The sequence below is a fragment of the Cyprinus carpio genome, chromosome B5, assembly GCF_018340385.1.
Source record: "Cyprinus carpio isolate SPL01 chromosome B5, ASM1834038v1, whole genome shotgun sequence".
NCBI lineage: Eukaryota > Metazoa > Chordata > Actinopteri > Cypriniformes > Cyprinidae > Cyprinus > Cyprinus carpio.
In genome coordinates, this window is record NC_056601.1 from 10,033,696 (window position 1) to 10,059,827 (window position 26,132).

General features: G+C 35.9%; 1 protein-coding gene across 8 annotated transcripts in view; it reads right to left on the reverse strand.

Moving 5' to 3' along the window:
- The window catches only part of LOC109090153 (disabled homolog 2-interacting protein-like), a 143,621-nt gene that overhangs the window by 39,775 nt on the left and 77,714 nt on the right, over positions 1–26,132 (reverse strand). For 6 of the 8 annotated variants that reach the window (XM_042724229.1, XM_042724228.1, XM_042724230.1 and 3 more), the window contains 2 exons: positions 22,404–22,516; positions 18,359–18,477 (listed from right to left, as the gene is read on the reverse strand). In XM_042724229.1, the coding sequence (XP_042580163.1) occupies positions 18,359–18,477; positions 22,404–22,516 (232 nt within the window). Of the gene's footprint in view, positions 1–1,187; positions 1,534–12,247; positions 12,474–18,358; positions 18,478–22,403; positions 22,517–26,132 lie in introns of those variants that run through there. The other 2 variants (XM_042724235.1, XM_042724234.1) reach the window with 2 other exon arrangements.

Below are 26,132 nucleotides of genomic sequence, written 5' to 3' on the forward strand. Positions count from 1 at the left end.
ACTTTTTTATTCTGATTGTGCTTCTAGTCCTATTATGATCAGATTAGTAGGGTCCATGTAAACGCAGCTAGTGGTTCATTACCCATGTCAGCTGGCATATCCAAAACTGAAAAATAACAAGTCTGAAGACACTTTCATAAGACATTGAATACATTAAAACAGCCTTTAATCATTGCATACTGCTATGGCTAAAATCACAATGTCAATTAATGCATTATATGATTAATCATGCAGCCTGAGGCTCTGCTGTCATTACTGTGTTTCCATTTAGAGAGAGAGAGAGAGAGAGAGAGAGAGAGAGAGAGAGAGAGAGAGAGAGAGAGAGATCAATGCTCTTTGGTTTCCTGGGTTTAGCTCTACCCTTGAATGGACCGCAACTACGGAAAGGTGAATGTTTCCATGGCAACAAGCCGACAGGTACAATTTTAGCCCACCAAAAAAGAGCACAGCCCATAATGATCTACGGCACAGGAAATCATCACATTTAGTGAAGGTGAAAAAAAGAAAATTTTATAAATCTATCCAGTAAATCTGTTCGGTACTGCACATGTATTAAGGAGGGAAGCAGTGCTTCAAATCAATAAACAGTTGAAAACTGACCTTAAACAACAAGAAGAGTGAAGGGGCACAGGATAGTAACCACCTTATATTCACAATAGTGGCTCAACAATGTGATTTTCATTCATTCATTCATTCATTCATTCATTCATTTCCAAACTACCACATTCTGTTCCCCAAACTAAATATTTAATATTTTGATAACTAAAATATTTGTTTGAGGTCAGAGACAGACATAAAAGAAAGACAGCAATTACAGCATTTAATTATAATTCATTGAATGGGGACAGAATGAAATGATTAATGTTTGTTGAACATAAAATAATAACAGTAAAAAAAATAAATAAAAAAAACTTATTTTTTCCCTCAAATGTAACTGTTTCCTTGTTCCCTCTTAACATGTGCTTTAAAACACATTTTACGCATTAAAGATGGCCTACTCTAATATTTTTTCATTAAACCAGACAGAAAGGTAACTGTTTAAAAAAATATATATAGCCATCATTCCAAAACCATTCATACAGTATATGTAATTTCATAAAACATAACAATGGACATCAATGTCAACTCAACACTGTGTTCAAAACAAGCTCAAATCCAAAGTCTAAAGAACAGATAGATTTACTTACATTGAATATTGATTAAACCCAGCTCCATTCATCCATTCTCATGCCACTACCGAATGCAAGCACATTTCTGTGTTTCCAATCTGAATTTGCGTTTCGCTACACAGACTGTTAAGGGGAATTCTGTGGGATCTCTGGCTTCTGTGCCGCGTGCGGGGAGGGAACTTCCCATGGGATAACTGATAACACACCGCCTCACTCACACGCCCCATTTAAACAGATAGCGCTCACTTTCCCATATCAAACTAAATAACATTTGAACTTTACAGTATCACATCCCATGCCTCTTTCATTGACCGTCATTTAATCTTTTATTAAGCATGCTTAGTTGTATTTTCCCAAATTATGTAGTCAATTAATGGACTAAAGCATAATAATTATTATATATATACATAATATACAAACAAATACATGTAGTAATTATCTATTAATAGGGAAAATACTGTATATGAAGGCAAAATATTCATATAACTGTTTTTTGTTTGTTTGTTTTTAAACATTAAACATATTTGGGGATTTTTCACAATTATTTTGAGATACTGCAGGCGGATCCCCTGCAGTACCACCTCTGAACCCCATTTCACACCCCTGCAACAGGACCAACATTTCCATCAGGATTTTGAATGTCGTGAAAAACAGACCTCTCCACCATTTCATTTTTACTCCATTTTGTGCATAAAGTAAGAGAGGGAGGATATGATTTAGCTTTCATGCAAAGGCTTTACACACAATCTCCTGCCCTCGCATCTAACATTAACACACGGGCCAAATGGACAATTTCACAGTTATATCATGGCAGAGAAACACATAGGCGATGGATGCCAGCACCTCCATATGCATATAAAAAAGGAAATAAAGATGCAGTTGGTGCCAGGATGGAAAACAGAGAGTGAAGGATGCTGGGAAAATTCAACACAATGACAGACTGAGGGAAGACTTGTCATTCTCAAGAGAAATGGGCTAAATGTGCTAAACAACAAACAAATTAGCCTTGGCCTGAACGAATCCTGTCTGAATAAGACGATACCACACATACACACAACGCCTTTGTCTTATCACAAGCAAACAGTTGAGCCCTTGGTGTTTACTGGGCATCTGGTTAAAGGCTAACCAAAGGTTGTTCTGGACTAGCCACTTCCTTGTTTTAAACCACATAAACACACACATACACACACGCTCAGTGACTTGCCAAGCTAAAAGAGATTATGGAACATAAATCTATGACCCTGGTCTTCATTTTTGCTTTGAACAACTACACATATTGGGAAATCCTCTTAGAAGCTCATTTACATATAGAATAACCACACAGCGAATCACTTAACTGATTACAGTCATCTAATTTTTTTTTACATTTTGCTATGCTAATGTAATTTTAAAATAACAGAGACTGCAGAGTGAAGAGGCTATGATATGAACAGATGGGTTTAAATGAAAGTGTTTGTCATTGTTTTCTCATGTGAATCATTCGTGTGTGGATGTGTAAATGTGTTCACGAATCAGTGTCAAATTTGTGTAAAAATTTTTACATATGATTTGTTTCTTTTTCTGAAACACGTTTCTCTGAAATACTATTTCTATGGATGAAAACAAAGCACATGCAAAAACATGCAACCTTGGAAAGGAAACATTCCAGACAAGTTCTTTCATGTCCATGAAAACAAAAAAATAGAACATAAAAAAGAAGAGAGAGAGAGAGAGAGAGAGAGAGAGAGAGAGAAAGAGAGAGAGAGAAGCAGGACATGATGAGGTTGAAGCATGAAGTCCTCAGTGACCTTCAACCAGAACAGGACTTATAGAAAGAACAGAAATGACAAAGAAGTGGATTTTTTTCATCCATCATGTTTTTTATATGAAGACAGGTGACTGACTTCTGTCGAAGCTTATGTATTTATATACTGAGCTTGTGACGGCCATCAGCTGATACAGACAGTGTGCACAGTGTCCATTCATTTACTGTCTTTGACACCAAGATGCTTTGATGAACTACAGCATAGGATATGAAGACAAAACAGTCAAAACAGTCAATTAACTTGGGCTTATGACAATAATGCTGCTGCACTGTTAAACTAAATCCATTTCTGCTGTCATGAAATAAAAATAATAAAATAAAAATGAAATGAAAAGTGCTGATTGCAGCATTAAATTTAGAACCGCTTATGTTGCATCATCATTCTTTTTATGTGTTTTTACAGTGTTGCACATTATAACCAATCACATACAATTCTGTTGAGCTTATGAATGCAATGCCCAATCAGAGGTGTTCTGATTAGTCATTGCTGATCCATCAGAGTTATGTTCAGTGTGTGCGCTTGCTGACTGAATTCTGCACTCTCCCAAATTATCTTATTATTCCGAATTATCCAGATGTACATACAATGAAAGTAAGAGATTCATTCACAATTTTTTTTTTTCGCAAAGAGTGTGCGCTCTGTAAAAATCCAGTTATTTCAATAGGAATCCACACAATCAGGAATGTACATAAGGGTGAAACATTTCCTTGCATGGATTTTGCTTTCTTTTTGTGTGTGAAGTTGCACGGCATGCTTTATTTCTCTGCATTTGTCTCTACTCTCTCTCCTTTATGTGTGCAATTTAAGAATTACATAATCGCAGTCGGCCACCCTGCCCAAGCCAGGCCATTAACTATGTTGTCCGTTCATCTATTCATCTCTCATCCCTCACTCCTCCTCCCTTTTCCATCCACCCATCACTCTATCTAGCAGCCTGGAAAAGCCGCTTACACACACTAGGCCAAAGGAGAAAATAACATGAGAACACACACGTACACACACACACACACTCACATACTGTACATGTGCTGGGGCAGACCGGAAATCTACATACAGGCCATTACAAGCAAACACATCTATTCCCAGAGGTGCAAGTGATTGGATTATTGATGAATTTGAGTAAATATTCCACTGAAAGCTGGCCGTTTGTGGCATGGCTTCCTGTAACAGCTTTGGTTCTTAGACAGTGGGTCCAAAAATGGGTCACAGGTCTGTTCACAGAATACAGGGAAAATGATGCTAAATGCAAATAATAAAGTGCAACTAACCATATAATTGTGTATAGTTAAGGCAGCAAAATATATAAATATATACACATTTAAAAGAGAGGAGAAATGCTTTGCATTTCGGTTGTTGTTAATATTTTGGCACAAAATATTCATCTGTCACTTGGTAGACACTAGCCAAATTACACATATGCCAGCATAGACAGATTGTGACACATGCCCTCATCTCTGAAAACCATGAAGAAAAGTATGCAAGGTAAAAAAAAAAAAACTGAAGACTTCACTGAATATAAGTTAACTTGCAGCAACAAGGCCTGTGCCAACCACAGTTTGTTTTGTGATTTGAATTACTGGCTATTGAGCATGGAAGCCTGTTTTTGCCTCAGCAAAAAAAAAAAAAAAAAAAAAAACATTAAATGTGTTTAAAGTTTGCAATAAGATAGTCACATGGTGAGATATAAAGTTGCAACAATTTTTATTATGATTAAAAACAGTTTTTATTGGATTAATTTCCTGTTCAGTCTGTCTAATGTTAATAATTGTGAATATTGTTGTTCCTGTGCTGTTCACACTTCACACCATAGAATTATTAAATGTCATGTTTATCTTTTAAGAGTAGAAGGTACAGTTTTGGGTCACCACTTGATGTCCATTGTCAAATCTGGGTCTCAGCAACACCATTGGAGAGGCAGCACAGCTGTAGAGAAAAGCTCTCAACTCACAGCAAACACATATTTTATTCATGTTGCCACTTAAAGGGGCAAGACACAATGTGAAGGGACTATGACAATTTGCCAGTTACTCTCAGCACAACACAAGTATACAGCCGCAAATGTGTTTCTTGTACTGTACCTATGGAAAAGCTGCACTGAATACACTAAAATAAGAGCAGTTTTGTGGAAGCACTGCTGTCATGTGTAGAGATCTGACTCACCTCAGACTCCAGCTGGACAGTTAATAAGATGACTATTCATTGTTTTAACTAGCAGACATTTCAGGAAAAAAATCTGTGGTTTCTTAAAGAGAGAGAAAAAATGAAGGAAATTGTAAAAAATAATAAAAACCGTCTGCATCCTCAATGACTTTAAACTGTGGATTTCTCATCTTTGTTCCCTGGACTTGGCTTGTCTGTCTTGGCCACATTCGTTCCTGCCTGGTAGGACAGGAATAACAGCATACAAGCTTTAATCAGGATAAAAAAGCTAACATAAGCAACAGCATTTACAAATAACAGTGGATCTAAAAGTATTAGACAACAACAAACAAAAAACATAGGCCTATCATTAAAAGCCACGCTTGCACAGGTTCTGCATGATCCTCTTCAATAATATCCTCTGCTTCTCAATTGGGCTCAAATTGAGAAGAGATATTAACGACGCCGTTGTTTACAATACAACCGGAGCACATGCCGCTGAGGTGAGGGGCGGGATGTTTAGACGCGCATTAGAGGTGGTTTAGCCAATCACAACACACTGGGCTAGCTAACCAATCAGAGCACATCGCCTATTTCTGAGGGAGGGGTTTCATAAAATAAGGAAATGATCAGCCCATTTCTCAGAGAAGGGACAGAGCAGTGTGCACTGTAAAAAATCCAATTAACAAAATGTTGTGTTGGAAGGAAAAATATTTTTGTTTTGATATTTTTTTGTTTGTTGTGGTTTGTTGAGAAGTATTATTTTATTTATTCTGAAATATTTTTTTTAAACATTAAATGAATGGTTATTTTCAAATCCATCAATGTCAACATTCAGAATGCCAATGTTTGAATGAACTAATAAAAACAAATCCGGCCAACACTGAGATCATTCCGCACGAGCCTGAGTGACTTCGCGGCAGAAACAGTGCAGTGCCGCCATCTTGTCAAGTTCACCTGTCAGGTAAGTCCCACTAAATAAATTTTATTTTTTAGATTAAATTTAACGAGAAAGACATGCAACATATTCGATTTCTTTTGAGTGGACATTTAGAAAGTGTTTTATGAGTTGTATATCTGAAGAACATGGGTATAAGACAGTGTATGTCAAGTTCAGACGTCAGGTAAATCAAGTGGCACTGAATAAATATTTGTAACGTTACTTAACGTTAGACTGAATTTATCAAAACGTATATTTATAAGGTGTAAATGTTTTATTTAAAATGTATATATTTATACACAAACGTACAACATATATAAAAACATCGTTATGATATGTCTGAGGGAAATTAAGTGAAGGGAATGTGGTCTTCACCTTGTTTTATCCATAAAACAGTTAATATCAAAAGCTGTGTTACTCTAATGAATTTTAGCGAATTTTGGCATGTTGTATTTTCTGTGTTTCCGTGACGTGAAAAGATATGAAGAGATCGTGCAGTCTTTCTCTCTTTTATGCTTAATACGACGAACGTAACCGAAATCTATGAAACGTGTAACTTAATGTAAACCACAATAATGCGCTCATTTGAAGTTAACATGGGCGTGTTGAATGGGTTTTTGTGTTTGTAAACTTTTGCAATTGTCCCGTGAAGTAAAAAGACACATTAAACGTGACTAACAACAAGCCGCGGTGAAATGTCGCTCTTTTCAAACGGGGAGGAATACACAGCGTTTCTGTTCTCGTGAATGGCGCTTCGGAAGTTTGTCGTTCCGAATGAAAATGAACAACTGAATCATTTCACAAGGCCGTTCAAAGCGTCTCAGTCAGTTCCCTAGGTAGTGAATCAGTAGATCGTGCACATGAGTCCGTGCACTGGGGAAGACCGTGGTTCAAAAAAACTGGGACAACTGATCAATCAATTTGTTAAACATCACTGTTTATCAACAACAGGCAGGACCGTTATATTTTGATATTATTTTTATGCTATTTGAGGTAACTTATAACATGCAATATACATGTTCTATTACAAATCCAGTCAACATCAATGCTCTCTGTTGTGCAGTGGATTGTGGAATGGATTTGTGCCCAAAAAAAAGGTTGCAACTTCTGTTTCATCAAAAATGTTATTAACTGATACCGATACATTGTAAATGATTTAAAATGCCTCATTTCCTTTTTTGAACTTAAAATTCAATTGAACTTTTCTTTCTCCATCAGGGTGTGGCCAAAGGTTTCATTGATGCTTTGTCATCACTGCAAGATTTCAGATGCAACCCAGTGAGTTCTTCCAAGACACCAAACAATAGCATGTGACCAGACTGCTCCACTGCAACTACATACTGTGTGTACTTCAAGACTAGGAGTTTATTGTTTTCATTCCAGGTAATATGTGTAAAGGTTTATAGAGTTTTTACTACAATTATAATGTGCATTACTGTTCTCAGTGGCATCTTATGCTAATATTAGTCTGTTTCATTCTTATTCCGAGGTGAATGTAGCCACCCAGATCCAGTCTGTATCCAGATTAGATGGTGGATCAGCACCTAGAGATGACCTCGACAGCCCTGAATATCAGCGGAGACCATGTCAGCTAGATGAGCCCCAGAGACAGATCCTCTCCGAAGACCTCGTTGGCCATCGGGACAAGACCAAGAGAACCAGACAAGTGCTCTGCTCAATCTGACCTTTGTTGCAGCCTAGGATTAAAGCACACCATGCTGTTTTTTTTCTGGCCAGAGGATAACTACCGCCGACTGTGCCTGGTTACTCCCAAGGTTTTCTACTCAATCTCAAAGTCACCGATGGAGGTTTGGGTTTTTGCTGCTGTCGCCTTTGGTTTGCTTATTTGGGGACACGTGGCTGATCGCACAGACATTACTGGAATAGAGCTAAACTGGATGATGTCAACACTGAATCACCAATGAACTGACTTTAGCTGGAAGAATGACTTGTTAATGTCCTCTTGCATTTTTGACAAACTATATTCCTGTTTGACTCTGTAAAGCTGCTTTGACACAACCAGTATTGTATAAAATGCTATGTAAATAAAGTTGATTTGATTTGATATACTGTAACACCTGGTTTTTATTTATTTATTTATTTATTACTTCTGCCTCATTTTAAAGATGTAATTGTGAAACGTAATAATATTTGTAAATGTTTGTTTGCTAACATTTTGTTTAGCTTTTTTCTTAGTTCATTAAACAAAGTTTAAACTGAATTTGGCAGTTGTTTTACAGATTTAATGTTTGTCAACTGGAGCTTTAAAGGGATAATCCACAAATGAAAATTTGCTGTTAATTAACTGACCCTTAGGCCATCCAAGATGTAGGTGACATTTTTTCTTCATTTCCTGTATGTTTAGTTTGTATGAAAAATGTTATAAATGGAGATTGTTATTAAATTAAGGTGATTATGTGTTGTAAAGTGTGTGTTTTTAGTGATTGATAAACACCAGTTAATCATTTTTAATAATTTTTTTAAACTATAAAAATATATGTTTATGTAGTTCCCCAGCAATGTCTTATGATGCCCAAATAATAAATCTTAGTTGAGGTAACATATAAAACACATAGAGTAAACAGTTACATTTTAATTGACATAAATTGCTGTAGTCTTCTAAATGTTTGACCAATTAAATTAAATTGACCAATTGTTTACAGTGTGGAATAAAGGTAAATTATGTGAAAAATTATGTTTAAAAAACAAACAAAAAAAAAACGAAGCATTAACGCGTTACACTGCACCCCATGAACACAATCAAGCCTAGAAAAAACTACTGAACCACCCCTTTAATATTTTTTTTGAAAACCATCTTACATACTCTTAGAATAAAACATACTAATATGTAAATCTCTTTAAATAATAAAAAAAATCACTCTGTGGTTTGTCTGAGAGGCTGCAAATATTCATTATTCAGTCTCCTTCACTACACAGTGGTACTGATATACTGTAGGCTAACTGCTAAAACACTGGTTAGAGTAGCAAAACCATGGCAATTTTTTTAAAGGGGAGAATATATTGCTAGATCTCAAACAGTGGATCATTTATCATTGTTATATCATCATATTGCCCAGTAAAACTGCTCAGTGTAAAGAATTAAGCCATTATAGAGGTAACAGAGCTTACTAGAAGTTGCTTTGAAACAATGTGTATTGTGGATGCTATGCAAATAAATATCTTGACTTGAATGAACCAAGGTGAAGATTCTTACTATTAGAGATGCCAAAAAACGATGCAAGCGATCAAATAAATGAATGAATGAAACTTAAGGCTGCAGTCGGTAACTTTTGGGGCTCGCGTCTGGCGGAAGAACATTGTAGCCGGAGCTACTTCTCTCTAATATAAACAAAATCCACCGCTCCCGGCTCTTCTGGTCCAATCAGCGCAGGGCTGTGCCACAGTGTTGTTTTGTGTTGAAAATGTAAAAAAATGAATTATGTGAGTTTTTTTGTTTTATAAATTTTCATAATGGTGTTTTTGTCTTATCCTGAATCACTACGTTACACCTATAATAAGTGTTTATATTCGGACTATTTTAGTCTGGTCGGGGTCAGCAACGCTGCAGAGTAGCACAGTACCTGCGTGACTCGCCATAGGTGTAAACAGAGAGAAGTAGCTCCGGCTACAATGTTCTTCCGCCAGACACGAGCCCCAAAAGTTACCGACTGCAGCTTTAATCCGTACAAACAAGTGGCTGGGTATCAACGAGCTAGATAACGTTTCCATATATGATTTTCTTCTATTTGTAGTGTGAGGGCTTACAGTTTAATGCAAACCACTGTATATAATAAATCTATCATCCGAGTTCTGTAGCGAATTCAGACATTTAATATTATTTTTTGTTTATATGATTCAACTTAGATTGCGCTGGAATGATTAACGCTTACTGTATCAACACAAAGCAGAGGTTTTTAATGCAGACAATGATAAGGGCTATGGCACACCCCTTATCAATGTCTGCAGAAAATACCTCTGCTTTTTCAGCTTTCTAACGCTGACAAAAGCACTTTTTCACACCGGCCGTGCGAAGAGCTAAATGGCAAATGATGTAAAGTGAACCTTAAAATGTCTTGATAAGATTCCTCCGTATTTATCTTGATGCATAACACTTACAAATATGGTAACATTCCATTCTGAGTGTGTCCTACATGCAACACAGATCAGAGAAAATAAACAGGCTTCCAATGCCAGCAACTAACACAGAGCCCTTCTGTTCATTGAAAGTTTATGTCCCTGTTCTGATCCAAATGTCTCGGAAGTATTCACCTCTGAGACATCTTTACCCAGACACTCTGGTCAGGTTGAGCATTCAGAGGTGACCCTCTCCTGAGGTGAATATGCCCTACCACCCTCCTCATATTCCAGGAGAGCAGAGCAGTAGACATGCCTCAGTGGCGCACAACAAATCAATAGATGAGAGAGATTGGTCATGACAGTGCAATTAGAGAGTGATTGAGAAAAAAACAGGCTGGGGGATAGAGAGATGGGCTTGATTTGCAGAGTCTATTGCAAGTTTCGAAAACATTTTTGCACACTACATTGTTTTTTCTTGTCTTTTTTTATCCTCCAATCAAATCTGTTATCCGTACTTAATTTTTTTTTCCAGCGCAGCTGAAGAGACGTCGAACAACAGCTGGTACTGAGGAGACACTCTCCTCTCATTTCTCCCTCTTTTTTCACACCATCTCTTATTCGCTCTCTACTCAGTTTAGAGGTGTTTGTCAAATAAATAAATTTGGCTTTCCTTACACACTCTCTGCTATAATACAAGAGCTTTCACTTTTTCCATTTGTGTACGTTGCATAATCTGATTTCTTCTGCGTTTCTTTCTGATTTAATTTAACCATGTGTTTATCATACAGTTGAAGCAGAACTATACACAAAATAATTTATTCATACATTGTGGTAAATATTTTTAATATAATATAATATATTATCATATAAAATACATTAAATGTTATGCAAAATTTACATAACCTAGCTTAATTGAAATCAAAATATTATTCAATATGACTGAATGTAAACAGTAAAATGTTTACATTCACAAAATGTGTGAAATCAGAATAGAATAAAAAAACTAGTTTAATTTAAGTAAAAATATGAATATGACTGAATCATCTCAAAGTTTGGCCAATGAACGACCAGGGCTTTTCCATGACCTTTCCAGTCATTTGCGATGACTAAATAAGGATGTTCAAAAATGATTTTGACTGAGATAAATTCATTGGAAAGAACTGACTTGAGTGAAATGTGAGTCACTCAAAAAACAGACATGCAAGATAGAAATGCAAACAAATCTGACTTAACCAATTTACCTAGAATAAATAGAAAACACAACTTAAAAGGTTCCACCAATGGCAGTAATTTTAAGGGTCAGATCAGGCAGAAAAAGCTCCTTGGTGAAATGACACCACCCCTTCACTTTCTCCAGATAATGAAGTGTCGATATAACTCACTTGCATGGTATGCAGAAGTAATTAATCATTAATCAATCTTTATATCTATAAATCCAGGGAGGGAGATTAGTGTATTCGCCTCAGTGTTATGAATGCGAGCAGCTGTTCAACTGAAATATAATTACAGACACACACATACACAAGCCTACAGGTTGAGAGAACTTCATAACCTCAAGTCATCAAAAAACAAAAAACAAAAACAAAACAACTACAAGTGACAGGCAGCCTGCGATGAACAGGCGTCATCCTCAACAAATCATTTTAATTACCACAAGAATGACACGCCCTCCATCATTCCAAATAAACTTTCAACTGAAGTTAATTTAATCAGATGCAGCCATTTAAAAATCTTAATGCAGATGTGCTGCTGCTGCTGCTGGCCACAGTGACTCCACACTAAAATGGCATCAGAATTTAACCACATGAGCCCAGTGACCCAGAACATCTAATGAGACCAACATCCCCCATACAGACACTGTTAGGAGCAATTACAAAATAATACATTAATAAACAGTCCCAGATCACAGCATGTGAATGTAGAAGTGTGTGTGTGTGTGTGTGTGTCTGTGTGTGTGTGTGTGTGTGTGTGTGTGTGTGTGTGTGTGTGTGTGTGTGTGTGTGTGAGAGAGAGAGAGAGAGAGAGACTTCTAGTTTGCATAATCACATTATATTTGTGAGAACACCATGAAAACATTCCGAGCCAAAGAAGGATCAAAGATCAGACTGATCACTCACCAGTCATCCTATGAATTCAGCGCAGCAGTCGGACACCGGAGAGAACGAGAGGTCAGAAGATAACTCTGGAGGGGAAGGGATCTGTTGGGCAGCTTTTAAAGCTCCATTTTTCCCTTTTCCGGCACTGACCGCTTCCCTCTCCCTGCTTCTCTCAGCACTGAGCAGCCTAACCGCTGCCGGTTGTTTTCTGGGAAAGGCGGAGCAGAGAAAAATCTCTCTCTCTCTCTCTCTCTCTCTCTCTTCTCTCTCTCTCTCTCTCTCTCTCTCTCTCTCTTCTCTCTCTCTCTCTCTCTCTCTCTCTCTCTCTCTCTCTCTCTCTATCTCTCTCTCTCTCTCTCTCTCTCTCTCTCTCTCTCTCTCTCTCTCTCTCTCTCTCTCCAGTTAAGCCCTTTCTTTCACCCCCTCTCACTCTTTCTCTCTCTCTCTCTCTCTACTGCCCTCTTGTGCTCTCTCTGTTACTCACCCTTCCTCTCCTTACATATTTTTTCCACTGTCCTACTTCCTGTGCTCTCTGTATCTCTCTCTGTCTGGATGTGAGCTTGGATGTGCGTGTGCTTGTATAAATGTCTTTACTCTCTACCACAGACAAAACTAGATATGCACAAAAATGTGAATCTCATATGCATGTCTTTGTTAGTCAGATGACTCCCTTTCATCCCAAATCAATACTCACAGATGGTTGTGACAGAGTACACAGCATATAATCAACCAAAACAAAATTTTCTCCAATACTAAATAAAAAGCGCAATTTTAGAAGCAGCACTGGCTTTGTCAACAGTCATTTTCCAGACCTAAGCTCAGAAATCAGCATGTAAACAGTCTGAAATGTTCACAGCAGGTCTGAGCCTGCTTGTGATAAAGCTTTTTTAACTCTTAGCAAACAGTTGGGAGAATGAAAACTAAATATCATTTAAGGGTTAATGTCAGTAGGACTTTAGTAAAATTTTTTTAAAGAAGTCTCTTGTTGTTCAAAAATACTCTAAAGCATTAACCCCCACCCCCCCATTTTAATATATTTTAAAATGTAATTTATTCCATATGGCAAAGCTGAATTTTCAACAGTCATTATGTCACATGATCCTTATGAAATCTGTCTTATGTTAATTTAGTCTATTAATTTAGCTCAAGGAACATTTCTCATTACTATCATTACTGAAAACAGATGTGCTGCTATATTTTTATGGAAACCATTTTAAAGTAATGGTTAAAAGCATTATTTATTCAAAAACTTGAAATTAATTATTTAAAACAGACAGCTTTAACATTAAAATGTCTTTACTGTTACTTTTGTTCAATCTGTTTTGCATTCCTGCTTAAAAAATGTATTAATTTCTTACTGACTACAAACTTTTGAATGATAGTGTAGTCTATATAGAACACAGAGGTACACAAAATTACAATGCAGACTTTAAATGCTGTAAAATTTAATTTAAAACAAATAGTTATAATTTATCATTTAAATAGCTATGTTTAAAGTTAAAACCAATCAGTAAGAACTAGTTTTGCATTTGGAGTTTTTGAACAGATCATCAGGGTAAATGATTCAATGACTTGCTCAAATAGAGTGGGGGAACTATGACGTCGAACCTGAAAAAGAGTAATTCGCCGTGGGTTCCTTCGAGCTTTTTCTGTGGTGTTTTATAATGGGGTTTTTCAATTTATAAATAAAAAAAATAAAGCATGTGGTAAACATAACTTGACGATACTTTTACGTTTTTGTTGTACAATGTTAATAACACATCTCCATACTGAAAAAACCCCATTATAAAACCCCATATAGGAAAATTTCGAAGGAGCCCGCGGCAAATTTCGCATCCTAGTTCTGAAGTTATAGTTCCCTCACTCTATAATTTCACTTGTTTCATTTCTGAATGAATCAATGTTTTAAACATTGGTTTGTTTCAAGCGAATGACTCGATTCACTTACTGCCACCTACTGGTATAACACTGTAACCTACAAAAAATCCCCACCACACACAGACAAGCAAAGTGATACACAAAGTGGAAACTCCCAGTGCTGCTAGCCAATCAAATTCAAGGAAAAAGACTAACTCTTGTGTAGCCATTCAAGTGTTAAGAAGAATTGTTCACTCAAATAGCTACAATAAATAGTTATTATAATTTATTAATAACTATTTGTTTTAGCCATTTGAGTATGCTACTGTAAATCACTGTAATAACTCAAATGTATCTAATGCATTATGAATGCCTGAAAACAAGAGACAGTCTCAAAAACATCTTCAGTGATTTAAAACAGTATTATTCCACATTCAATAAAGACAGCCAATTTTGTTTTGTCCAAGCAGACCCAACGGCTGTCTTTGAGGCCTTATTAAAATCACTCATCACAAAACATACATATTGAGCTTGACAGTTTGATTAAAAGTGGCCTTAGTTCAATCTTCATACTTCAGTCTTTCCTTAGGAATTAGTTCCTTTTTTTACCGAATGAAATTTACTGAGCAATAAAGCAACGCTAAGATTTTTTTTTCCGATATGACAGTTTCCTTGACAACATCGCCTCTTTCCTGCTCAAGAGGGAGAGAAACTAAGGATACATGAGAGAACAATAAAACAAGCGTAGGAAAAACTGACTCAAATGTTCAAATGCTTTTAATTTAGATTTGACCCTGTAAAGTCATTAGAATCTATTAGCGCCATCTGAGAACATCAAATAAAAAGCAGTGCCAGTCTAGGAACTTTATTAAAGTCTGTTTGTGTCTATGACACGAGTTGTGCGACTGTGAATCTGTGTGTGCTTCAAGAGAAAAAAATGTTTTGCTCCAATTCTGTCCACATGTCTATTTGTGGCACTCGTTATTATTTAAACATATGCTAAGTTAAGTTGTCATTGTGATTTTGGCTTTTAAAGTTAACATATCATGGAAAATAAAAATAATAAAAAAAAATTTGTGTACTATATGCAGATATAGATATGCGATAACTCTGACAACACAGTTCATTCCTTAGTCCATCCTCTACAAATAATTTCTGAAGACTAAACTGCAAACACACACTATTAAAAAAAATAATTGTGGTTATGACATCACAACCATGAGCATATGATTATAATTACATATTACTGCCTCTTCAATAGCCAATCATAACAGATGTCATTTACACATAAAAAAAATATAAAATACTACTGTAGCAAATAAATAAATGAAATGATTTCTAAGGTCAGACAGTCGGTAGAAAATCATCATATAAGACTAAATTTTAAAACTATGAAATTAAACTAGACATAGCAGATTAATGATCTCCCTTAAACAATCAACAATTAGTAGATACCCTCCAATAATGTCTATTTTTGACATTCATTTGATTTGTAATCCAGTTTACACACTAAAAACAATCCTCTTCTCCATCCACCAGAACAGAACAGCCTGGTTTATTGGTAAATGGTTCAACTTGTGGCTGGTATCATGTTTCCTAAGTCTCCTAAGTGCCATCTGTGCCAAGAGGACAAACAGCACAAACTAAATGTTTCATCACATTATGGGTGAACATTATAAAGAAATAAAGAAAAGGTAGGCAAGAATTCAGAAATCGGTAAAACTAAACCTCACCTGCTGGACATACTGGCTTTCTACAAAAATGATACAGAGAAAACTGTGTGCATGTTGATATTGCATATAATAAATGTCCATTTAGATGTAACTGCCTTTGTATACGCATATCCCTTAATGTAAGTGCTTTCAAAAGAACAGTCAATTTCTATTAACAGCTCTTGACTCTTTCTAATAGAAGCCACAATCAGACTGTCTGGTAACGCAGGGTCATTTTTCAGCCAAATGAATGTAATAATGCAGAGATACACACACAAACACTCAAGCACAGATCATAAGCGGCACAAAAGTAAGCTGCACTCACATCAGCCGGCGCATCGGGCACACAAACTCAACAAAAATCCATTTGGCCCCACAGAAGTCCAAAGTACTCATCCCCTATCTGTACAAGCACAGCCATCCATAGTCTGCTCCAGCCAAGCCATGCTGAAAGCACAGACAATTACTACACTTAATCCAATCAAATGAGATGCTTTTGGGATTAGCAGCATCCGCACATATAATCTCATTTGTGTAAAGAATGGATGAGCAGCTCAGGCCGTGGGTTTAGAGCAGCGGCTGCTGTTAATGCTGCTGATACAAGGTAAAACGAGGGTTGTGACTGACTGGGAATTCTTAGAGTCTAAGCTAATGGCTAAAGCTAAACTGGGAAAACGCTGCCAGCTAATGCCCAGATTAATGAGGGAATCGACGCTGAGCACAGATAAAGTACAAACTGGGGTTGTACTGATTGAGATCCACCAAAAAATCTCTCTCTATATATGTTTATATATCCTCTCTCAATATATATATACAGTTTAATATGGGTAATCAGCTGGCTGGTTGGGTTGAGGTCAACCAGGTCAAATAAATGATGATTGCTTGAAAACTGAATGGAATCCAGCTTTCCCAAGAATGTAATTTATTGAAATACTAATAAATGTGATATTTTATCAAATAAAAGTGTAAATAATATCATGCATAATGACTGTAATGCCACATGAATCGGTCTGTAGACATTGCTGAATCCATAGGATTTAAAAGCACCAAATATAAATGTTTAATAGGAGCAAAGATAAATGTTCACTGGACAAGAGGCTCCAAACATTTCATTTTGAGTCCCGCTTGGAGACTGTGCATTACTGGCAGTCTTTCATGACTGCTGTTTGCACTGGGAAAAAAAGCTATTAATTGTTTATTGGACAGTGGGCTTCCGATCGATGCATTCTTGTCCTGCCTGGAAGCCTGACTTCTCTATAATGATTTACATTTAGTCCTACAGCAGACTCCCATCTCACAATACCTCACAATTAATGCCCACTCTCAAGATTTAAACTAGAAAAGAAAATAGGAATAAACAGCTAGATCTGAAATTTGTCACGTCAATCTATTTCTAGTACCACTACCAAACTGTTATGGTTCTGCAAATTGTGAGCATAACAGTAAGTGTATTACATTTACGGTAAAATAAAGTACAGCGAAAGTTTCCAAATCAGAAATTTGCATAGAAATGAGCAAAAACTCAAGAGCAGAGCACAGCTGCAGTCTGTTTAAAGTGAGGGATATTTATGGGATAAGGGGAAGAGAAGATGCATGAAGGAGCATCTCCGAGATGACAGATTGGACTGCAAAGCTCTGTCGGTTTTCACTGACAAGAGAGGCATGTCAAAAGTGACCTCAATAACCAGTCTGCCAAACAGACACACAAACTTTCAGACCACACACACACTTCACACGTCATTGTTCACTGTGCAGCAAATTATGCAGCATGGACATGAGGAAATGCAAAATCGCACATTTACATATGATGCTATTCCATAGGATTTAGCACACAGAATGCAAACACATGCAAAAATATCTATACTAAGACTCAACTGCCATACTCAGCCACTCATACAGTAACATATCCATTAATTTCCAGTAAAGTTTTAAAATAGGTCAGAACCAACTTCCAACTTTTTATTATTTCCAGTAACACATGGTGCCATGACTGTAACAACTGATCTCCAGTCAAGACAGTGACTGAAAGATTAAAGATGACATTTTAATGCTATTTTTAAGATCATTTTAATAAGTTTAAAACAATAGTTCTCAACCAGGGAGCATTTCCAAGTGGGCTGCAAACACGCTTAAAATGAGTAAAACTGAGACATAAGTTAAAACAAAAAATCAAGACATTTTAATTAGTTTTTTCAGAAAATGTAATTTTAAATTAAATTTTTTTAAATATGATTTTTTTTCTAGTTCTCTCAGGCTCTATTTTTTTTTTTATTTGGCATTAATTGGCAGTAAACTCATTAGTCATAAAAAAGTGGGAAAATTACATAACATATTGTCTCTCCTAGATTCTGCAATAGGCCTATATATTTGAAAACAAGCAGCTATGTCATTACAGAAAAAGCTTTCATTGCAGTCAAAAAGGTTGAGAACCACTGGTTTAAAACGATCCAAACACACAGATCCTCTAAAGAGCAGGTTCTTCTAGATGACGTTAGTGGTGTAGAAATTAAACACTTCAGCATTAATAAAGATTGGAATAAGATGGAAAATTGTTGTTGTTTACCTGTCGTTGTCCACTGGTCTGAAGCCTGGCAGGATGTGTCTGAAACTGCTGTTCCTGTCCAGTTTAGGCTGACTCTTAGTCCGCTTTATTGAGCCCTTTAACCTGCGACTCAAAAACCCCTAATGAGGAAATGACAGAGAAAAGGACAGACATTATAATAATAACAACAGGCAGACTCATATTGATCTTTCACCACCATTTCATACATTCACTCACTCGTTAATTATCCCACATTATACACCTTTTTTTTCTGTGAACGCACCCATCACATTTTTGCGGCTCAAGACTCAACTTCCTTTAGGCACCAGTTACCATGGAAACAGCAGGTTGGCATCAAGGGCATGGAAAGGAAAGGGAGGCATAAAGTGAGAAAGAGTGAAAAAAGAAGAGAACAAAATGCAAGCAAGAACGTGAAGGATTGTAAGAAAAGAATGAGTCAAGGACAAAATGCGATCCACTCATCCTGCTATTGTAGAGATAAAAAACAAGAATGCGAGAAAGTGACAAACACAATGAGAAGAATGAGAAAAGGTGTAGAAAGAGAGGCGAGTCAGCAGACATGAAGTTTCTGACAAGATCGTGTTAGTAAACAAACAGAAAGCAGGCCGTTCCCCCCTACCAATTAACACTTCTGCATATTTTACATAATTAAAGCACCCTACTGATTACTATTCACAATATATGCAAATTATTATACACAGACATCTCTTAATCACAGAGCAATCACTCAGAGTATTGCAGCCTACCGTTCGCTAGCATTGAAAGAAAAGGAAATCAAATCAGAAGAGGACTGAGAGAGACAATGACAAGAAGACATCTGAATAATAAAACAAGCTCCCCTGTCCAAACATAACATGAATTGCAAAAATATTGATGCAGGAAGCTTCAAAGCTTGCTTCAAAGAAGGTTATGAGTTTGTAATTTCATGTTGCCAGGTGGTCAAGCGCTCTGAATAGAGTCGAGAGTAAATTGATAATGAGTTTGACTGGTATTTCCTAAATTAATTGATTTTCAGTTTCTTAGTATTAGTTATAAATGACTAGAATAATTTATAGTATTTTGGCGGCTCTCTGAAAAACAGCGGTTCAGAGCTTTTTTTTTTTTTTGACAATCATATGATAATAATAACATATTATGTTAAAATGTAATTAATTCCAGCAGAAATTTCAGCAGCAACTACATCAGTCTTTACTGCCACTTTTGATCAATTTAATGCATCCTTGCTGAATAAAAGTATCCACTCAACTTAACAAGCAGCACATTATTGTATGTTCTTATGTTATGTTCTTATAATGCATATTTTGTGATAGAAAACATCAGATTAAAAATGCCCCTGATGTCATTAACATTATTTAAAACAAAACAAAACAAAAAAATGCTTCACAGACCATGTCAATCAAGCAGCTCAACAGCAAGGAAGCACAATCATGTGGTAATTTGTTAAACATTAAATTATGGTTTTAAATGAACCATAATTTAAATCACAATTATTTTACGGGAGAATTTCATATGATGTCAGAAATGTGTTGCTATGAGGAAAGAATGTGTGCATTCCTGCAAAACATTCTTCCCCTTTTCAGTATTTATACAAAAACTGCTCTCATGCTCTTTTATTGCAAAGAGCCATTCACACCAAGGATGATAACTATAACTACAGTACAAAGTTTAAATAATTGTTCTAATTCTATGAGAATAGTAAAGTCCACATCACAACAATAGCAACACAGAGCAACAATATTGTTGCAATCACTTTCACAACTTTTTTCCAGCTGATGAATGATAAAAACATTGATAGCCAATCAGAATCCACCTGTCTAATGAGCTTGAGCATGAAAAGCAGCAAATGAAATATCTGCAACGCACTCTTATAATAAACAGAACATTATCGTCCTTGGTTTGGATGCCAATAAAGTTATCATTATAGTTATCTTTCTTGGTGTAAACGGGCCTTGGTGTAAACTATTTTTGCACACAATATCACACGCACACAGAGAAAAATTTGACTGAATGAAAAATAATCTAATCAGTTATCAAAACAGTGTTCATTGCAGCCCTAGTAAATAATTCAGTAATGGTATGCAATGTCAAACCGTGTTAATAAGCAACTATCGTGCAGGTCTGTCAAACAGGTCATGGATGTTGATAGTCAATATCCAGGGCTGGATCGTGGTCCCATGAGGCCCTTGGGCACACATATTTGCAGGACTCCATCACCCTTAGCTCTACGTTAAACCATAAGGATGCTTTGACTAAAATTATAACACACATTTCACCTTTTCATAATGTGAAAGCAGATGAGAAAGCTTGGGTTAGGTGCAAGTGGCAGAAATTAATAAAAGCCTATATATCAAAAACCTGCAAATCAATGGAAAATGACCTGAAATATTTACCTAAAGCCATTTTTTTTTAAATATAATAATAGCTTATTCATATGATTATATCTATCTAAATAACAGAGTATAACTTTAAATACATTTCCCAATGCCTTGTCAGTTCAGTCAACTGCATATGTCAAGCACCCAGTAAAGTGTCAGATACAGTTTAACACAAAACAAACCTGAGGCTACTGAGTAACTAATCAATAAAAAATAAATAAATAAATAAATAAACACCAGAAACCTTTGCTGAAACCGGTGTTCTTGTGCTTTTCCCACACTCCATCTTTACCACACACACAGCAAGAGTTCAAAGAGTGGGTTTTATACTGCATTCACAAAACAAAACTATACATCCATCTTTCTTGACATGTACATTAATTATGTCACAATTTCTTTCATATAAGAATCTTCAAGGTCATTCAATACATCTGTCCATGCCTCATGGTCAAAACCAGATCTGGTATTTATATAGTTATTCATGCACAGTGAATAAGAGTTCAGAAAGGAGGATAAAAGGAGGCTAGAGAGGGAGAGGGGAGAAAACTCTCATGAGCTCCTGATTCAGAAAGGTACAGTACCACTGCCTACCAGCGGGGGGTGCAGGGGGATTATCATTACTTCCCTAATTGTCCATATAGACTGACCTAACAATCAAGCTATGTGGCATCTTCCATCATTCATCCAAAACAATGACATCTAAGGCTTCCTTTGTGTGCCTTGAACCTATTCAAACATGTACAGCACTGAGAAGATTTCTGATGGAACTTAAGTGTTCTCAGATCATGTTTTAACTTCGTAGGAGATATTTGCAAACTATGCACTAGGCTAGACGAGTAATTGGGCCTGAATCTGCAGAAGCTCAGAGGTCAAGTGGCCCTCGAGTCACCTCAGAGGTCTCATTTAAATGTAATTACACCTGCATTCAGTAAATGCTAAGCAGCAAAAACACATAAAAAGCCCACATGCGCTGCATTTTATACAGAGGGTGAAACTACTGAATACCACCTGCTGTTGATTGCTAATGATTCACTTCCACAACCGGCACATAATGTGAGCTTCAATTTAAAACGATTGCTAACAGACTGCTTTTCAATCATGAGAAGTTTTTTCATCCCTTGCTAATAGAGCTCACGCTCATAAACATATCATTACAACTTCATACCAATTACAGCAAGCATTTGAACGTTGTTAAATCTTCCCTGATGCCCATCAATAAAACATTCTCTTCAAATGAAGCTTGTTCGGGATTCATTTTCTATGTAATATCCTTATGTATAATCTAGCCTATAAATATAGCTTTGATCCAGACTTCAACTTAATACTTAAAATATTAGGCTTGGTATGTGGTTTTGGGCTGGATCAGCATCTTGAGTTTCAGCTGTTTGGTTATTAGGCTTAATGTTATGTTGGTTGAATGTGCACTGGAGTTTTGCTATTTTAATACTTAAAATAATAATAAAACACCACCACAGCTCACATTTATAGCCTCAAGTAGGAAATTAGCATTTGACGAAATGACTTGAAAGCTAGCGTTTATTAGTAATGCAGAATTTTAATACTAAAGATCAGAAGTAGTAGCAGCAATAAAGATAAGATACATGTGGGCACAATATGGATTACATCTGGATTCCAGACTGTGTTTGATCAGACACACATATAATACTCACTGTAACCCTGAAGGGTGTAGCAGCAGTGGCAGTGGGCTCCATTGTAGGTGGGGCTTTGTCAGGGGCGGAGCCCGGCATGCTACGTCTCCGCCCTGTTTTCTCAGGTGGAGAGTCTGTGAGACAAGAGGGATGGAGAAATTGTATTAAGGCAAATAGGCAGATACCACATAAACAATCACCATGCCAACACATCCATTCATCCACTCATAATGTAAGAGTTGTATGTCATAGATGTAGGGATGTACCGAAATGAAAATTCTTGGCCGAAGCCAAACAAAATGAAGAAAATGGTGGGGAGTATAGAACACGGAACACTTTTTTTCGTTTTTTTTCCATTTTTTCGAATTTTTTTTTTAACCATTGCATAAATTAAAAAGCCAAAATGTGCTTTAAAAATATTTACAACAGTAAAATTACAATAATAACATGAATTAATGTTGATGGAGGTCTTCACAATTTTAACCATCATACAGTAACTAGCAACAACCACCATTCCACTTCTCATCGAAAACATGCAATGCAGAACTAAACAGTCTCTCGCTGTTGGTGCTTGTAATAGTTTTTGCGTTTTCCTCGGATAGTTTAAATACTTCCACACTGCCAACATGTTTGTTGCATTAGTGTGTGCCTCTTTTTGATCACGTCATGCAATTGTTCAGTACAATTTATTCAATCTTTTTGGTTATTCAACCCCGAAAGAGCTTTTGTTGCAATTTTCGGCCGAATATTCGGTGCATCCCTACATAGATGCCCATTCATAAAGTCATCAAAACTCTACCGCAATGCGCCCTCCGTATACAAAGCTCTTAAATCCTGCCACTGTTCCTCACTGCCCTTCAGAATTCACATGCTGGGAAAAAGTGAAGCCTGACTGACTGCCTCACTCAATCAGTGTCAGGATAGGTACATAGATCAAGAAACGGATTATGTTAAGTGCTCCGCTCTGATCTCACTATCACACACTGATCCCCCTTCAAGACACTGCCTGAGCAAAGTCTTCAGTCAGAACTCAATTTCCCACCACACACACACACACACACACACACACACACTGAGGGTGTTTTTTTGAAGTTCACTTATATATTAGTAGTGTGATAAATACGTTGTAATGCATAAAATTTGTACAATTTGTACAAATATTCCATGAAGATTTGAAGACCCAAAGCAAAGTATTACACAAAAGTCATTTAAATCACATTAGATGAACTAGAAAACTGCGCACCAATGTAAACTGAATTTTGAAATGAAACGGAAAAAAAAAAAAAAAAAACTTTTCTAGAACAGTGGTCCATGAATTAGTAAGTTTGCCTATATTATTATTTATGAAACAAAAAGTTGCTCTGTGTATTTTGATCATGGCAACTAAGAGAAATGATTGCATGTCATTAACTAACTGCATGAATTTTACTGTACATTTCTGCCATATGGACATAGTCATCACTGATAAGCTACTACTAAATATAATGTAGAAACTTTAAAATAGAACCTTAAATTTTCTGTAAAGCTGCTTGCAATGATTTGTATTGTGAAAAGCGCTATACAAATAAACTTGAATTGAATTGAATATGAGCCATCAACTATGAAAAGTCATACAAATGTAAATTTAGTCATCAAACATGTGTGACCCTGGACCATAAAACCAGCCATAAGTAGCACGGGTATATTTGTAGCAACCGCCAAAAATACATTGTATGGGTCAAAATGATAATTTTTCTTTTATGCCAAAAATCAATAGGATATTAAGTATAGATCATGTTCCATGATGATATTTTGTAAATTTCCTACCATGAAATATCAAAACTTAATTTATGAATTGCAATATGCATTGCTAAGAACTTAATTTGGAAATTTTCTCAATATTTAGATTTTTTTTGCACCCTTAGATTACAGATTTTCAAATAGCTCTGCCAAATATTGTCTTATCCTAAAAGCAATGCTTATTTATTCAGCTTTCAGATGATGTATAAATCTCAATTCCAAAAAAATTGACCCTTATGACTAGTTTTGTGGTCCAGGGTCACATTTATAAACAGGAAAGTCTGTTGAGATGAATATGAGACACCCTGTTCCTCTCATAAATGATAGCACAATGATGATGATGATGGTTGCTCCTGAAAGTCATCCACTTCAGTCAAGTTTTCAGTGGCGAACTAATAATAATGAATACACAATTAGCAACAAATATGTAATAATTAATAGACAAAGGACGAATGGTAATAACATAAAACCTTGGTAACACTTTACTTAAAGCCTGAATGTATAATGCATTATAAAGGATTATTGATGGGTATAATGCATTATAATTATTATGTGTATAATAATAATGTGTATTGTAATACATTATATCTTGCCGTAAATAATTATACCTGAATAAAGTGGTAAAGTGTTACCAAAATCTCTATAGTGAGCAGTGCCCTGTTAGCTACTTGGTATTATTTCACCAAAAAACTAGGATGTTACACAGGAAAGCTGCAGCCGGATGTCTGGTTACCCCAGTATGCCTAAATACATTTTCTCTTAGATCAAGATCGTTTTCAAAACAGATTTTAAAATGCTAAACACAAAAATGAATGAAAAAGAAGCAGGTGGAAGTGCAAAGGTCTCATTATCCTGCTAAAAACCCTTTCAACAGCAGATTATTAAACTTCAATCAAGTCAACAGTTTCCATCAAGCCCGGTGGTGATGTGTAATGAGAATTCAACAGTGAGGAGCTGTGTAGTTTGATCTGGGAGAGATGGCTTTCACTTTCTCTCAGTGTGTGAGTGTCTGCTTGTTAAAGATAGAAGATGTGAAGGAACGCAGCTGTGAGAGAGTGAGAGCGAGCATCTGCTTGAACGAAAAACTATGTGTGTGGTTCTAGATTAGCGTGATGATCACTGTGATTTCATTTAGTCCTGCTACAAGTGTCAACCACCTGTATGCTCAGGCAGAGAAACATGAAAAAAGATACACAAATATACCAACAAACACACACAGGTCTTATAAGACAACACTTACTTATAAGTAACCTATAACATTTATTTATTTACCAACTACATGTCAGATGTTTTTGGTTTAGGACTGATTACACTGCATACAGATATGTGCATCAAACAGGGCTGCTAATTATCATCATAGAGGATTGTTAAAGGTAAAATTAATTCATTAAACTTAATTAAATTTCATTAAAAGTATTTGGCAAAAATATGACAAAAGGATTTTTTATTTTATTTTAAATATACATTTAAAATATGCATTTTGGAATTTTAAAAAACAATTCCTTTGTCAACAGTCTCCTCTGTGTCTCTCCATATCAGCGCATGCTGCGTATGAGACACAGAGGAGACTGTTGACAAAGGGATTGTTGATAGTGGTTTTTTTTTTTTTTATTATTTTTTATTTTGTTCTTTTAGAGATTGTTTTAACGCGGTTTGTATGTCTGATGGCAGATGGAGTATTCTGACGATGACTTTCATACCTTTTATGGACTTTTTTTTTTTTTTTTTACCATGGTGCCATGTCGAGAAAATTAATTCATTAAACTTCATTACAATTATTTCACAAAAATATGTATGAAATATTTTTTTTTTTATTTTAATTTTGATTTTTATTTTTTATTTTATGATTTGATTTTTTTTTTTGTTTATTTATTTATTAATATTACCATGAAATATTTGACAAAACATGCCACAAAATAATTTTTAAATACATGTTTTAGAATTTAAAATTTGATTATATTAATTTATTCC